The sequence below is a fragment of the Raphanus sativus genome, chromosome 8 (genome assembly GCF_000801105.2).
Source record: "Raphanus sativus cultivar WK10039 chromosome 8, ASM80110v3, whole genome shotgun sequence".
Lineage (NCBI taxonomy): Eukaryota > Viridiplantae > Streptophyta > Magnoliopsida > Brassicales > Brassicaceae > Raphanus > Raphanus sativus.
In genome coordinates, this window is record NC_079518.1 from 24941527 (window position 1) to 24957797 (window position 16271).

Consider the following 16271-nt stretch of genomic DNA (forward strand, 5'->3'; position numbering starts at 1 on the left):
ATATAATTAATTAATTATATTTAAATGTGAAATAATATTTTTTAACAAAATATTTTTATTGTAAATTTTATTTTAGAAATCAAATTTTCATTTTCTGGAGATAAAAATTATTTTTATTATATTATTAAATCAAGTAATTGAACTAATTATATGTTTTTTAAATTTTTTTATAAATTATAAATGCAAATGCTCTTCCAAAAGCTTCATATGAGAGCATTTGCTAGAGAGCATTTGGAGAGCATTAGCATTTACTAAATGCTTTTCTAAATGCTTTTCTAACAAATGTTGATTGGATAATATTAGAGCATAATGGTAATGATAATGCTTTATCAATCAAGGTCTAAGTATTCTAAAATTTCGGGGAATGTGTTTTCTACAATATACTCATACGTCTACTAAAACTAGAAAGCGTATTCAGGATTTTTGTCAATTTTCTAAACTTTTAGAAGGCTTTTTCTACGAATAAAGTACTTGATTTTTGCGAAAATTAATGTAAGTTTCAGTTAAGGAAATATTCTAAAAATCTCCTAAAAAATATTCTAACTTCCTAAAAATGTGTTATTTTTGATTTTACTTGTCAATTTTTTTTTTAAATGATTCTCCCTTGTCTTCTTCATTAATCTATGATTTTTCCATAATTTTTCTTTTGATTTATTTTTCACAAACTCTTGTTCTCTATGATACATATATATACAACATGTGGTGCTTTGAAATTAGGTGCAATTTTTTGTAAAGTTTTATTTTTATTTTTATAAAGTTTATAAATCTTATTTTATTAAAAGTTTTATTAAAAACATTTTTAAAAGTTTTATTTTTATTAAAAAGCTCAATAAAATTAAAAAGATTACAAAAGTTTTAAATTTTTATAAAAATAAAACTTTGTAAAATATTTTCTTATAAAGTTAGTTTAATTTTTTTATCAAATTTTTTTTGTAAAGTTTTATTTTTATTTTTATAAAGTTTAAAATTTTATTTAATTAAAGTTTTATTAAAAACGTTTTAAACTTTTTATAAAAAATAAAACTTTGTAAAATGTTTTTTAATAAGTTTATTTAACTTTTTTATTAAAAATTTGCAAATTATTTTTATTTTACAAAGTTTATTTTTATTAAAAGAAAATTAAAAGTTTTATTTTTCCCCCTTTTTAAAATGTTTTTAATTAATCTTAGTTTTATTTTATTAAGTTTTACAAAATTTATTTTTATTAAAAAAAATTAAAAGTTTTTATTTTTATTTTCCATTTTAAACGTTTTGATTATTATTATTTTAAATTCTACTAGTTTAATGTGTTTAATTAAATTAATCAAGAATTAGTTTTGGGATTATGAAAAGAAATTATACTAAAAGGGCAACTTTTTTTTTTTGCAACAAACAAACTGATTAATAACTTCAAAAGAGTAGTTTCAGTACAACCGAACAGAGCAAGTGTTTAAAGCAGATTTCGCTAATGAGTCTGCTAAAACATTGTGCTCACGTCTAACAAAAGACACAAAGAAGAAATCGAAAGAGAGGGATAATAACTCGATATCTATGAGAACTCTGTAAAGCTCCACCGGATATGATTTCGAGTTTAAAGCTCGTGCGAGCTCGAGAGAGTCGGTTCTAAACCAGACTTTGAAGAGGGATGTGCGATTCGCTTCCATGACTAAAGGGGCAACTAAATGATAGTTTTATACTATAAGGACAATCATGTTAAATTTTTGTTCCGTTTTGGCAATTTTCCCCGTTTTTTTTTGCACACTAGAATTTATGAGTCATTACTCTTTCTTTTCAATTTTCCTCTGTTCAAAAACGCGTCCGAGTTAAGGTAAAATCGGCCGAGTCAACGCTACACGGTGGGTCAACGCTACACGGTGGGTCACCGTGGCGTGGAGGCAGTGATCGGTTGGCCCAGGCGGTGAGCCGAGCTTTAAACCGCGTCAACCGCGTAAACGTGAAAAGCGCCGTGTAACTATATAAAACGAGGTGACTCAATTTGCAGAAAAAATCCCAACTTTCATAGCTTTCATCTTTAGATCGTGAAGAAAACTTGATTTTGTACAAAAGTGCAAAGAAAGACAAAATAAGATGACCTAAACTATTAGAAAAGGAGAAGCCGTCGTGATTGTTTCGTTGCAGAAATAAAAAACCCTCGTGGAGAAGGTGATGAGTGATTAGTGATTACTTAATTACCCTTTATTAACAATAAACTGGAAAAATAAAAATAGCATACTTGTCGGCATGCGAACCTGGGTTGGCAGAAGTAATTAGTCAAGCTTTAGCCACTGCCCCAACTTGTTTTTATCTGACTACGACTTAAAATGCCACTTTATATTTATATATATGGTATCATACGTATAAAATATATATAAAAATACAAAAATTCCTCCCCGCGTATTCCCCGATTTTTTTCTGCTTTTTTCGATAAATCGCTAGGCCCATGTGTGCCGCACGCGTAACGCCTACCGAATTTAAGAACAGGGCAATTTTCCCAAAGAGAGAACAAATGCATAGTATTACATTTTGTATATGGTAATTGTCAAACAGACAACACTAAACATCGTTTTCAACACGGATTACACAGTCAGCAATCATATCCGATCATAAAATAATATGAGCATAACTATATTTACGTATACGTTACCCGCTATATGACTATCATTTATTTCTTAAATAAAACATGTTTCAGATGGTTGAAAAAAAGGAGGGTATATTTTAGGTTTATGCGATGCAATTCTACTAAGCATAGCCGGACCAAGTAGGGATGTTAATATGGGTAAACCAACCCGTTTAGACCCGCCCCATTTAACACCCACCCCATTTAGAACCCATATAAGTTTAGACCCATATAGGTTTAGACCTATTAGGGCTACCCATTTAGAACCCACGAAATTTACATGTACCCATTTAAACTCATTTAGACCCATTTAGATCAGAAATACAAATCGAGTTTTCCTATAAAAAAACATAAATCGAGTTTTCCCGCCAAAACTGTTAAATCGAGTTTTCTCGCCAAAACCACAAAATTAAGTTTTCCCGTCAAAATCGTAAAATCGAGTTTTCCCGCCAAAATCGTAAAATCGAGTTTTCCCACCAAAACCACAAATCGAGTTTTTCCACCAAAACCGTAAAACCGATTTTTCCCGCTAAAAACCGTAAAATCGAGTTTTCCTATCAGAAATACAAATCGAGTTTTCCCGCCAAAACCACAAAATAGAGTTTTCCCGCCAAAAACACAAATCGAGTTTTCGTATCAGAAACACTAATCGAATTTTCCCGCCAAAACTGTAAAATCGAGTTTTCCCGCCAAAACCACAAAAATCGAGTTTTCCCACCAAAATCGTAAAATCGAGTTTTTCCGCCAAAATCGTAAAATTGAGTTTTCCCGCAAAAAATCACAAATCGAGTTTTCTCGCCAAAACCACAAAATCGAATTTTTCTGCCAAAACTGTAGAATCAAAAAATTTACGTCAAAACATCAAAATCAAAAAAATTTCCGCATAAACCACAAATCTAATTTTATGTTAAATTACAAAAAAAAACATAAACGGGTTAAATGGATCTCCATTTATTTTAGTGAAAACCCATTTAATAAATGGGTCTTAAAAGGGTTACCCATTTGAAACCCGACTAGCTAAATGGGTCTAAATGGGCATTTATTTTTTCTAAAACCCATTAAGAACCCGCGGGTTTGAACCCATTTTAACATCCCTAGGACCAAGGCACAACCGGATGAAACATCGATTTTAATTTCTAAAATATTTGAATATTTTAGAAAGTTTTTCAAATATGAATAGGCCCCACTTTACAAAAAAAGAAAAATTATCGAACTTTGAAAGAAATATTTATATAATTTAAAATCTCAGATCCAGCTCTGCTACTAGACCAAATTTATATGTTCTTCAAGAGAATGAAAACCAGGTAGTAACATTTTCATTTTTTTACCAAAATAATAAAGTTATGACTTACTAGGTGATGGGGACACGTCATCATTAACGTTCTCTCTATAAATACCTCTTGTGTTACGCTTCTCTTGTTCAACTAACGTTACTCTCGAGAATCGTGATTCTCCAGTCCAGGGGCAGGGGTTTGTTTCTTCGATTTTGATTTTTTTTTTTTTGGCAACAATGACGGTTGGTGCCGGAATCAGCGTCAGCAACTCCGATTTGCTGGTGTTAGGACACCGTGTTCTTCGCGGCGTGCCGGAGAATGTCTTGGTCACTCCTGCTTCAGGGAACGCGTTGATGGACGGAGCTTTCATCGGCGTCTCGTCGGACCAAACCGGAAGCCGCCGCGTCTTCCCCTTAGGGAAACTCGAGTACTCTTCTCCTCTCCATGTATCTATCTCTTGTGCATTGTGACAATGAAGAATGATTTGATTTTCACTAAACGCATTTTGATGAAGGAAACGAATTAAATTAACTGTTTCCTGCTGCGAGAATCCGTCTCATTTTAGGGTTTTTGATTGGGCAGGGAGTTGAGGTTTATGTGTGTGTTTCGATTCAAGTTATGGTGGATGACGCAGAGAATGGGGACTCACGGGAAAGAGATTCCTTTCGAGACTCAGTTTCTAATCGTTGAAGCTAACCAAGGTTCTGATTTGGAAGGAGATCGGTGTGCCTCCTCCTACGTTGTCTTCTTACCCATCCTCGAAGGAGATTTCAGAGCTGTTCTTCAAGGGAACCAATCCAATGAGCTTGAGATTTGTCTTGAAAGCGGTATGTGTTCCCCGAGTATGCTCGATTTTTGAGTTGCTTAGAGTATCTCTGAGATGTGTGTGTGATTAGGTGATCCAACTGTTGACCAATTCAAGGGGGATCATTTGGTTTTCATGGCTGCTGGGTCTGACCCTTTTCATGTCATCACCAAAGCTGTCAAGTCTGTGTAACTCTTTCTTTTACCTCGCTCAGATTCTTTGTTTTGAGAATTTTTAGTGTTAAGAAGAATCTCTCTCGTCTTTCAATGATTTATGCAGGGCTGTTGAACAACATCTTCAGACATTTTCACACCGTGAGAGAAAGAAAGTAAGCAAACCCATTTTTAACATCAATTTTGTCACACTAACAAGACTGTATACCGTGCAATCTCCCCTGTTTTCAGATGCCAGATATGTTGAACTGGTTCGGTTGGTGCACATGGGATGCCTTCTACACCAATGTCACAGCCAGTGACGTCAAACAAGGTCTTCAAAGGTGCTCATGAGTCTCACTTAGAACCCACACGTGCTTTCTTTTTTCTTTTCTTCTCCACAAGGCTTTTAACCAAACCTGCAATGTTTTTCTGCAGCCTCGAGGCCGGTGGGATTCCCCCAAAATTTGTCATAATTGATGATGGTTGGCAATCTGTTGGCATGGATGAGACCGGTGTTGAATTTAACGCTGATAATGCTGCCAAGTAAGCTCTATATTTTCAAGACTATACTTGATTTGTATCGGTTTTATATTTCGTCTGGGCTAATAATAGCTACCTACTCTTTATCTTGCTTCTTCAGTTTCGCCAACAGATTAACACACATCAAGGAGAATTACAAGTTTCAAAAGGATGGCAGAGAAGGCCACCGAGTGGAGGACCCTGCATTGAGTCTTAGACATGTTATCACAGACATTAAGAGTAACAACTCCCTCAAGTATGTTTATGTCTGGCATGCGCTAACGGGGTACTGGGGAGGTGTCAAACCTGGTGTGTCGGGTATGGAACATTACGAATCAAAGGTTTCGTATCCAGTTTCCTCGCCAGGAGTTATGTCCAACCAGAACTGCGAATCTCTAGACAGCATAACTAAGAATGGACTCGGTTTGGTGAATCCTGAGAAAGTCTTTAGCTTCTACAACGACCTTCACTCCTACCTTGCGTCCGTTGGGATCGATGGTGTCAAAGTCGACGTCCAAAACATTCTGGAAACTCTTGGAGCTGGGCATGGAGGTCGGGTCAAACTTGCAAAGAAGTATCACCATGCTCTGGAAGCCTCCATTTCAAGAAACTTCCCTGACAATGGTATTATATCTTGCATGAGTCATAACACAGATGGTCTCTACAGGTGAAAAATCATAAACACAGACCTGTGAAGTTATCCTCTCTTGATTTTCTCTAGAATCATATCTCAATTCAATGTGGTTTCTTTCTTTATGTAATGATACTCAGCGCAAAAAAGACGGCTGTTATAAGGGCATCAGACGATTTCTGGCCTAGAGATCCTGCCTCACACACCATCCACATTGCTTCTGTTGCATACAATACATTGTTCCTTGGCGAGTTTATGCAGCCGGATTGGGACATGTTCCATGTACGTGAAGTTTTTATACAACAACATTTGACATTTGTAACGTGATTTTCCAACTTTGTGTAATGATAAATGCGAATTGTGTCTCACTGTAGAGTTTGCATCCAATGGCTGAATATCATGCAGCAGCTCGAGCGGTCGGTGGATGTGCTATTTATGTCAGGTAAGTCATAAGATTCAGTAACAAAATACTATATGGTTAAATAGGCTGGCAAGTAATTCAAACTTTGTCAACAGCGACAAACCGGGACAACATGACTTCAACCTTCTAAGGAAGCTAGTCCTTCCAGACGGTTCCATCCTCAGGGCAAAGCTTCCCGGAAGACCAACCCGTGATTGCTTCTTCAGCGATCCAGTCAGAGATAATAAAAGGTATTTCCTCCTTTCCAGTGAAGTTAAAAAAAGATTCAAATCTTTTTGTAAGGATAGTATTTTAATTTTTGATAACTTTGGCTAGTCTTATGAAAATATGGAACCTGAACGACTTCACCGGAGTTATTGGAGTGTTCAACTGCCAAGGAGCCGGGTGGTGTAAGAAGGAGAAGAGATACATGATCCATGACCAACAACCTGGGACTATTTCTGGTTATGTCAGAACCAATGATGTTCATTACCTCCATAAAGTAGCCGCTTTTGAATGGACAGGCGACTCCGTAGTCTATTCCCATCTCAGAGGTACGCAAACTCAACAATCAATCCTACATTCTCTGATTTCTTCTTTTTTTTTGTCAAACAATTCACTTTTATTAGGTTTCATGTGTGTGTGTTTGCGCGATACCAGGTGAATTAGTGTATCTCCCTAAAGGTACATCTTTACCAATCACATTGAAGTCACGTGAATACGAAGTTTTCACTGTGGTTCCGGTGAAAGAATATTCTGATGGAAGCAAGTTTGCTCCGGTGGGGCTTATTGAGATGTTTAATTCTGGAGGAGCTATTGTGAGTTTAAGATACGAAGATGATGGGACTAATTGCTTGGTCAAGATGAAACTAAGAGGGAGTGGTTTGGTTGGGATATACTCGTCTCTTGGACGACCACGGAGTGTTACGGTGGATTCTGAGGATGTGGAGTGCCGGTGTGATGAGGAAACAGGTTTGGTAACATTTACATTAGGAGTGCCGGAGAAAGAACTGTATCTTTGGGACGTGGTCATCCAGCTTTGATGTACTTAACTCGCTCTTCTCATTAAATTTATTGGTTTACTGTATCGATTCTTAGTGTAATGCATTGGTTTATGTTAACCTGTAATGTATTGGCTATCTTTAATAAAAGGCTAAGAGGGCTTTGTAATTGAATCCCTCTTCTTTCCGGCTATCTTGTCTAAGTATCTGTTTTTTTTTTTCTGTGTGTGTTTCTTTTGAAAATCTTGCAGTATTAACGTGCGGAGTTTATGAGTTTGACTTGTGGTTTTGGTTATCGATATGTGACAGGGTGCTTCGGTCTCAGTGGAAGATACCAATATCTTCTATCTTGCTTCCCATTGTGGGATATGCGGCAGAGCATGCATGTGCTATTATGTTGGCCATGAAACACAAGCCTGGTACGCATTCAAGTCTCTTGCATGTATTTTTATGTTTTTGGTCTCTCTTCTTTAAGTTCTAGGTTTGATTATATTCTCCTCTATATGATATTTCTTTGGTAGTGGCTATTGGATCCTCAATATTATTCAAATATGAAAATCCCTTCTTGAAACGTGTTTCTTGACAGATGATATATAAACAAACCCAAAAGGTACACCAAAAAAACGAAAAGCTTGATGATCTCGGGAACACACATTGAGATTGTAGAGTTGTTTCAACAATCTGAATGTTTTCTGAATAAGTGGAATCGACAAAAGCAGAATGGGACCGAAATATGCAAAACCCTAAGCTGTGTTAGAAATTAGAATAGTCCAGAGTGTCAAGATGGGTAATACTCACGCGTGCTTCAGTGTCGCACCTTTAAAGTAGAAAAATACAAGACTCGTACAATGAAACCTTAATACTTTAATACTTGAGTTGCTCATCTTGTCCATAAAAGATCATTTAGTTTGTTGTATCTTCTTCCCCGTGCTTGTGATGCGTCACATCCCATATACTCTAGGGACTCATTAAGGTGAACAATGACTGGATTGTCACCAAACCACAAATCATTGAGCTCACAAATCATGTGCTGTGAACTATATATAGATACAAGTTCCTTGACATACACATCATTCAAGTAGTTTTTGGTTTCTTTGTTAAGTTACTGTAAGTTAGAGTTCACGATCAAGTCTTGTCTTAGTTATTTGTCTCTACATTATCAGCTTAATAAATGAAAATGTTCCTACATTAAACAGATGGAGTTCGATGATGAAGCTGAGCACAGAAGACTTTTCAGAGTAGAGACAAATTCCCCACAAATAAAGGCAGTTTTCTCGTTGGAGCAAGGAGGATCTCTTTCAGCCAAAACACCAAAGAACACCGTGATCAAGAGCTTCAAGATCGTGATTTTGTCCAATAAACTCAATCTTTTGTTGCCGTTCGGTCCTATAGCGATACTAGTCCACTATTTGACAGATAACAAGGTTAATTAGCAACTTAGCACTCATTTTGTAATCTTTATCAGTCTTGATAAGTCATCTCAAGAAATGATCATTCTCTATCTCTCTCTGTGGGTTAGGGATGGTTTTTCTTACTGAGCTTATTAGGAATTACACCATTGGCAGAACGTCTCGGGTACGCTACAGAGTAAGTAGTTGTTCCCTCTCACTTGTATATAATATAATCCTTATTTTCAAAATTTAACCTTCTATTTTTATTTCTTTTATAACAGGCAATTGGCTTGTTACACAGGTCCAACTGGTATATATAATATGCGACTTGGTTTCTTGCTATGCACGCTTTCTATTTTTCTCCTGATATTGTTTTCTGACGAGCTAGACATTATATACACCAGTTGGAGGCCTCCTAAACGCTACATTTGGAAACGTGACAGAGCTGATTATATCCATTATTGCTCTTAAAAATGGAATGATACGCGTTGTACAACTGACGCTGCTCGGCTCCATTCTGTCCAACATGTTGCTTGTACTTGGCTGCTCCTTTTTCTGTGGCGGCTTTGTATTCTCTCGGAAACAGCAAGTGTTTGACAAAGTAGGGCATATCATTCACTTGACATTCTCTCTTATTACATGTTGTTTCTGATCATGTTTCTTCTGCATGCGATTAAATGCAGGGGAATGCGGTTTTGAATTCAGGAATGCTTTTGATTGCAGTGATGAGTCTACTCTTCCCTACACTTCTTTATTACACGCATAGTGAGGTTCGTGCTGGTTCATCAGAGCTGGCTCTTTCGAGATCAACCAGTTGCATAATGCTCGTTGCCTATGCTGCTTATCTCTTTTTCCAGTTGAAAAGCCAGCCAAGTTTTCTTACTGAGGTTCTCTGTCTTCCACCGTTTTACCATTTGGTTTCTCTCTCTCTCTCTCTCTCTCTCTCTCTCTCTCTCTCTCTCTCTCTCTCTCTCTCTCTCTCTCTCTCTCTCTCTCTCTTTCCTCTACTTGGACTCAAATCTCTTCTGCTGTTTGGTAAACTTTGATCAATAATGAACCAGAGCGAAGAAACTTCTGATGATGATGAAGTTCCTGAGATATCCAAGTGGGAAGCTATCATCTGGCTTCTATTCTTTACGGCTTGGGTCTCTCTTCTTTCCGGTTATCTTGTCGATGCCATAGAGGTTAATATAATTTATCTGTATTTTTCTCTGCTACACTGTAATGAACATATTATTCATACTATATAAGCCGACATGATCTGATGTATTGGTATATAACGCTCCTGACAGGGAGCTTCAGTCTCATGGAAGATGCCTATCTCGTTTATCAGTGTCATCGTGCTTCCTATAGTTGGTAATGCAGCCGAGCATGCAGGTGCTATTATGTTTGCCATGAAAGACAAGTTGGTAAGCAGACAAGTATATCTTGCATATATTCTGATGTTGGCTACTTGGCTTTGGTTTCTATATCTTTTAGGTTCTAATTTGATTATTTCTCTCATCTACAGGATCTGTCTTTGGGAGTGGCTATTGGATCTTCAATTCAGATTTCTATGTTTGCGGTACGTATTTGTGTCTAATGCAATGAACAAATATTATGTGACAACAGAAATGATAATACATAGTTTCCACTTTTACCCGGATTGGATTTTAGGTTCCTTTCTGTGTGGTCATTAGTTGGATGATGGGTGGTCAAATGGATCTGAACTTCCAGCTATTTGAGGCAGCTACACTGTTCATAACTGTTATAGTTGTAGCTTTCTTTCTCCAGGTGCGTTTAATGATTCGTCTTGAAGCTATAATATATGAAACCAATCCTGACCAGTTGATCTCATGAAGTTGTCAAAATGTATGTCTGTGTGTTTGTTTTTTTATGTAGGAAGGGACATCAAATTACTTCAAAGGATTGATGCTCATTCTCAGTTATTTGATTGTCGCTGTTAGTTTCTTTGTACACCAAGATCCTAATCAAGGTTAATGTTGGTTTTGTTATTTCTTCCATCATGTATATGATGATAATACATAATATTTAAAAATAAAACCATGTTTCATCACGAAGAACGCAATCTGGTGTATGTGAAGCAGTTTGTATCCTTAAACATAAAACCTTAATAGTATCACCAACACAAGATCTTACATGTACCATTAAAGATTATAAAGTTTGTATCAGGGAAGCTGAAAGTTGTCCCAATTTATGTTTTTGTCCTCTTGAATAGTACTTTTCAGCAAGTCTAATATGCAGCTCCAGTTCTCCTTGTAACTAGATCTCAACAAAATCCATGCTAAACTCTTCCATTTGAATTGATTCGCAATATCATGGGGGTGATTGGAGGGTTATGAACGGTTGGGGCCTTACATTAGGATTATAAAAAGTGATCATCGTCATGAAACTTGTTTTTTGATAATCATCATGAAACTTGTTCTTGTTTTTCTTTTCTTTTTTAACTAAGGTTTCTTGGCTGAGGCTATTACATATGTAGTAAGCAAAGTGACAAAGAGACGTCAAAACATAACATACCAAAAACTAGTTTTTGTTGTGTGTAAAATTATTCTAAAAGAAGGGAGAGAGAGAAAAAAATTCACGTGGTTCTCATCGAAACTAAACGACGAGAAGTTACACTCGTCAATGGCAAGAACGAGCTGTAGCATGTCGATCATTTTCCATACCTCCAAAAAATATACGGATATGGGGGCCCATGGGAAGCAGGCCATAGACAGAAAGAACTAAAACCACACGTCGTTTTTGAGACTGGTCCTTTAATAATATCTTTGGTTCTAACAGTAAAAAAATGTAACAAAAGAACCATTCGGTTACTTAACCAAAAGCTAAAACAGTGAATCTACATTCGGTTTTCACATTATGGGGCCCCTGTGTTTCAACCCATTAACCTATCAAATCAGTAGGGCACATCACTTGTCTAGAGAATAGCCTTCTTCACAGACTCACAGTTGCTACCCAAACACACCAAACTCTCTACTGTACCACCGACTGATTTAAATATTTGTTTTTAGATACAGTTTTGACTTTTTTTTGGTGTAAAAATTTTTTTTGGTGTAAGATACAGTTTGACTTGCTAATCCATATACCCATAAATATATATACTCATTTCGCTCAATAACCCTTACATTTGTAATTGGTGTAGTGAGTTTTAAATTTTATTGAATAACAAAATGCTTATCGATTGTAGCAAACAATTCACGGGAAGAACAGAACCGTTCAATATTATCAAAAGGTAGAAAGAAAAAGAAGCCAAAGAGTTGACCCCATAGATTAAAGAGACGACTGTGTCAGGCTTGTTCTCAAAGCCATATCCAATTCCCAGAAATGGATGGGGATTGTTATAGGAGTCTCCTATTATAATGATATTGATTACAATTTAATGACACTACAGAAAATAAACTTTATGTGATGTTGTTCTAATACATTTTAAAAACTTACAAAAAACTATCATGACTTTCAGAAACAATTATAAAATATACCAAAAATAATTGTATAATGTTAAAGACAATTAATTTAGAATCTTTTATGAAATATTAAAGAATGGTTTTAACTTTTTTCCATGTTTCAAACTTGGAAAGATGATCGTAATTAGGAAATAAATAATAAGTAAAGTAATGTTTTTTTTTCTTTAAATAACTGGTGATGTAAAGATTTTGATATAGATCACAAATAGTTTAAAACTGGAGTGATAACTGAAATCAGAAAAAAAAAATTAGGCCATAAAAAATGGGTCGACAAGGTTTAATCAGGTTTAATCAAGTTCGAATGAATTTAATTAAGTTCAGTCATAGAATAAAAATAGAATCATATTGAAATGCTTTGTTAGTTATATCAATACTAATAGAATAAAAATAGAATCATATTGAAATGCTTTGTTAGTTATATCAATACTATTAATTTTGGAACATGACCAGTTGACATGAGTTGGATCCAATTTAAAAAAAAAATACAATTGCTACCTAAACTATTACTAGATATAACTGCTCCACATTCTATACCTCTTATTACGTTCGAAAATATAACAGTCACATTTTTATTAGGTTAGCAGACGGAACGCTACTTTTTAGTGTTGACCATTAAGATTTTTATCCTAGGCATGGATATATGGACCTTTCGACCCATGCATGATTCACAAGATTAGTTATAACCCAACATAAAATGATATATTGGATATGTATATTTATGTTTAAAAATATTAAGAAAATACTTAACTTCAGTTTTTAGATTTTTATTTTTATTTGCATATAAAATATCAAAATAGTTTAGATTATTTAAATGTTTTTTGTAACAAATTAAGATTTATGATATCTGACAAAAACTATCAAAATTTAAAAAATATAAAATATTTATTTATGTAATGTGAATAATAAAATTAAACTTAAAATCCAAAGTAGACCAAAAGTAAAATATTATTATAAAATCTTGATAACAAAACTGAAAAACTTAACTTCCTTATCAAAACTTATACAAAACAGATTTTAAAAACATAATTAAAAACTAGAAAGTAAATTTATCTATTGATTTAACTAGTGGTTTAACCGGTGACCAGGTTCTGGGTTTTAGTGATTATTACGGGTTTTATTGGGTTTTTAAATATCAAGACTTAGAAATTCATAAATATTTATATGTATTATGTGAATAATAAAATTAAATTTCAAATCCAAAATAAAACCAAAAGTAAAAAATTATTAGTTAAATGTCGATAACAAAACTAAAAAAACTAACTTCTTTATTAAAAATTATACAAAACAGATTTAAAAGACATAATTAAAAACAGTAAAAGTTATATATTGGTTCAACCGGTAACCGGTTCTGGGTTTTATTGATTTTCGCGGGTTTTACATGGTTTTTAAATACTATTTTTTCACAAAACTCAAACCGAATTTATCTTGGATCACCGAGTTTATCGGTTCAATCCAGATCGGATTTCAACACACTGAGTATGAGACTCTGATTTTTGGGTCAACTCCAAGTCGGATTTTTTGGATATGAACATTATTGACTAATTAGGTTAGGTAATTTCCAAGAAAATATAATATATTGCAAACTATAGGAATAAAGTTTAAAATAGTTTCTAAAATACATATGACACAAGTATATAGTTATATACAACTTGACATATTTAATATAGTTACCAAAAATTATATTATATTAAATTAAATTAATATTAATTATAAATATAATTACAAAAACACAAATATAAAAATTAAGTTTTCAGAAAGAAACTAAAACAAAAATTATACCCGCCTTTTTGAAAGGGCGGGTCATTATCTAGTTTGGTTTTAAAGTTCTTATATTTTTAAAATAAATAATTATTAAATAAAATCTAAGTATGAAAATGAAAACTAATAATATTTTGATTTCAAATAAAAACCAATACTTTTAATTTTAAATATTTATCATTGTGAATTATAATAAACTGAAAATTTGAATATAATACAAATATAAAAACGTATTTGTCATAGTTATAATGAATTAAAAAAAATAATTAATAAAATTAATTTTCTGTAAAATATTAAAATTTATTACCCATTTTCTATTTTGACAGAATTACAAAATTATAAATTATCGACTAATTAGATAAATAAAAACTAAACCAAAGATGTACAGTTGCATGATTAAACATGATCATAAAACCGCAAAAACACTATAGAACTCCGACGACCCGAAAGAACACGAACCTTAGTCGCCATCGACACTTCAGGACACCAACCCTAGCTAGTCCACAATGGCGCCCAAAGGCACAGACCTAGTGATACTGGCAACACTTATCCTTGGTATAAACCTAACAGAACATATGGCATTCTAAAGGACAAATCTAGTTAGAATCTAAATGATGAAAAGCACTCGATCTCCAAAATCGTAAACCAATTTATATGAAGTTATAGTTATAAGAAAGCATTCATTTGTTGATTAGTTTGCATTGTTCCTCTTCCAGAATCCAATCCTCTGATATATCTAAATATATAATTTAGATTTTAATATGTTTAAGTAGTGGTGGATGTATTTTCAATGTTCAAAATATGAGATATATATATGCATCTTCGTGGACCCTGATCAATTTTTTCCTGAAAATGTATAACTATGTTAATATATATATATCTACATTTGTAGAAAACTGATGATGTACTAATATACATTTATTAGTTTTCAAAAATCTAACAAATGCAGGGTTTGTAAAATGTGAGTATTTGAAAAAGGCAGTATGAAATATTAGTACAAAGTGGAATTGAGTAACGAAAACGACCAATAACTGCAGAATTTTGGGGGACTTGGAATGGTAGATATTATTACTGCTGTCATTCTGTGTAGAAAGTGACACTTCATTGGTTCTTTATATTTATTTATTTATTTTAATATGAATTTTGTAGTTTATTCAAAAAAGACTTTGGTACAGCACTGCACTGCAAAACGGAGATTGCGCCATCTTCTTTGTCGCAATGTCTTTGCTGCTCTCCATTCTTGGATTCTCTGTGTCACATCCCAATCTTTCTTTTTAGTGAAAGTTTACAAAAATTTTGCAAAAAAAAACACAATTGTTGTCTTAATTAAGTCGATACACTAAATTCTATATCATGATACATTTTTTGATAGACACCAAACTTGTCTCATTATAGGTATGTTTGCTAATTTTATCATTATTTTGGGATTTTAAACTAATTCACTATTCTTTTTATCAAGCATGCATAATCCCACTTTTTTATAAAAAAAATATTTTAATTTTAATTTCTATTTTTTGTTTTATTTGACCATGAAAACTCTATAAATTAATATATGATAAATTAGTAAATAATATAAATTAATAAATTTCTCCGATTTCTTATGATTTAAATCGATAAAATAATAAAATAATTAGAAAATTTTATATAAATATATGGTCCCATTTAAATCATAAATTAATGAGAAAGATTAAAAACTTTAAAAACCATTTTGATACAGAGGTAATAAAAATTCTTGAAGTCCCTGTATTATTAGGGGAAAATTCTATAAAAATACCCGAACTAAATTTTGTTAAGCTTTTTAATACCCAAATTATTTACTACCCAGTTTAATACCCCAACTATTTATTTTGCTCATTTTAATATCCAAACTTTTAAAAAATGTGCCCACTTTAATACCCGAATTTTATTTATTTTAATAAAAATACTAACAAGTTTCAAATAAAATTTAAAAAATCTCTAAAATTTACAAAATAAACTCAGAAAATTCTAATTTTTTTTGGTGTTGAGAAATAAAAATAACTAAATAGTGTAAATATTAAATTTTGTAATAAAACTTCTAAATTTTAAATATTGTATTTAGTTTGTTTTCTGAAATAAAAAACGAAATTTATTTTTATCATTCAAATTCATTTATTTTTAAAAAAATAAATTTTCCATGGTTTACCTACCTTCTTTTCTAAATCTTAAAATAAAATTAGATTTTTAATATTTGTTTCTTAGATTTTTGAGATTTTATTAAGTTTTGTTTGAAACTTATTAGTATTTTTATTTAAA

General features: G+C 33.2%; 2 protein-coding genes across 4 annotated transcripts; both read left to right on the forward strand.

Annotated features, from left to right (window-relative positions):
* The first annotated feature begins 3880 nt into the window (after positions 1-3880).
* LOC108822143 (probable galactinol--sucrose galactosyltransferase 1) lies at positions 3881-7800 on the forward strand. Of its 3 annotated transcripts, none has more exons than XM_056993300.1 (13): positions 3881-4066; positions 4130-4297; positions 4453-4697; positions 4767-4857; positions 4955-5003; positions 5080-5171; positions 5266-5373; positions 5471-6016; positions 6121-6262; positions 6355-6422; positions 6497-6631; positions 6717-6934; positions 7041-7578. In XM_056993300.1, the coding sequence occupies exons 2-13, from the start codon at positions 4224-4226 to the stop codon at positions 7421-7423; spliced, it is 2151 nt and encodes a 716-aa protein (XP_056849280.1). In that variant the 5' UTR covers positions 3881-4066; positions 4130-4223; the 3' UTR covers positions 7424-7578. The 3 variants fall into 3 exon arrangements, with proteins under 3 accessions (XP_056849280.1, XP_056849279.1, XP_018450671.2); XM_056993299.1 differs by lacking the exon at positions 3881-4066 and adding an exon at positions 7691-7800 and having other exon boundaries at positions 4073-4297; positions 7041-7424; XM_018595169.2 differs by lacking the exon at positions 3881-4066 and having other exon boundaries at positions 4073-4297.
* On the forward strand, positions 7691-10832 carry LOC108822144 (vacuolar cation/proton exchanger 5). Its single transcript, XM_018595170.2, has 11 exons — positions 7691-7800; positions 8578-8805; positions 8901-8968; positions 9054-9082; positions 9177-9373; positions 9456-9659; positions 9834-9956; positions 10065-10181; positions 10283-10336; positions 10429-10545; positions 10654-10832. Exons 2-11 carry the CDS (start codon positions 8578-8580, stop codon positions 10750-10752), a joined length of 1236 nt encoding a protein of 411 aa, XP_018450672.2. The 5' UTR covers positions 7691-7800; the 3' UTR covers positions 10753-10832.
* The last annotated feature ends 5439 nt before the right edge of the window (positions 10833-16271 follow it).

What these genes read in the sequence shown, in the direction of transcription:
- LOC108822143 (XM_056993299.1), top strand. Translation starts at nt 4,107, where the DNA reads ATGACGGTTGGTGCCGGAATCAGCGTCAGCAACTCCGATTTGCTGGTG. An exon ending in GTCAAACAAGGTCTTCAAAG is followed by an intron (nt 5,172 to 5,265) that starts GTGCTCATGAGT and finishes GTTTTTCTGCAG; the next exon opens with CCTCGAGGCCGGTGGGATTC. An exon ending in AACACAGATGGTCTCTACAG is followed by an intron (nt 6,017 to 6,120) that starts GTGAAAAATCAT and finishes AATGATACTCAG; the next exon opens with CGCAAAAAAGACGGCTGTTA.
- LOC108822144 (XM_018595170.2), top strand. Translation starts at nt 8,578, where the DNA reads ATGGAGTTCGATGATGAAGCTGAGCACAGAAGACTTTTCAGAGTAGAG. An exon ending in CGTCTCGGGTACGCTACAGA is followed by an intron (nt 8,969 to 9,053) that starts GTAAGTAGTTGT and finishes CTTTTATAACAG; the next exon opens with GCAATTGGCTTGTTACACAG. An exon ending in ATCTTGTCGATGCCATAGAG is followed by an intron (nt 9,957 to 10,064) that starts GTTAATATAATT and finishes CGCTCCTGACAG; the next exon opens with GGAGCTTCAGTCTCATGGAA.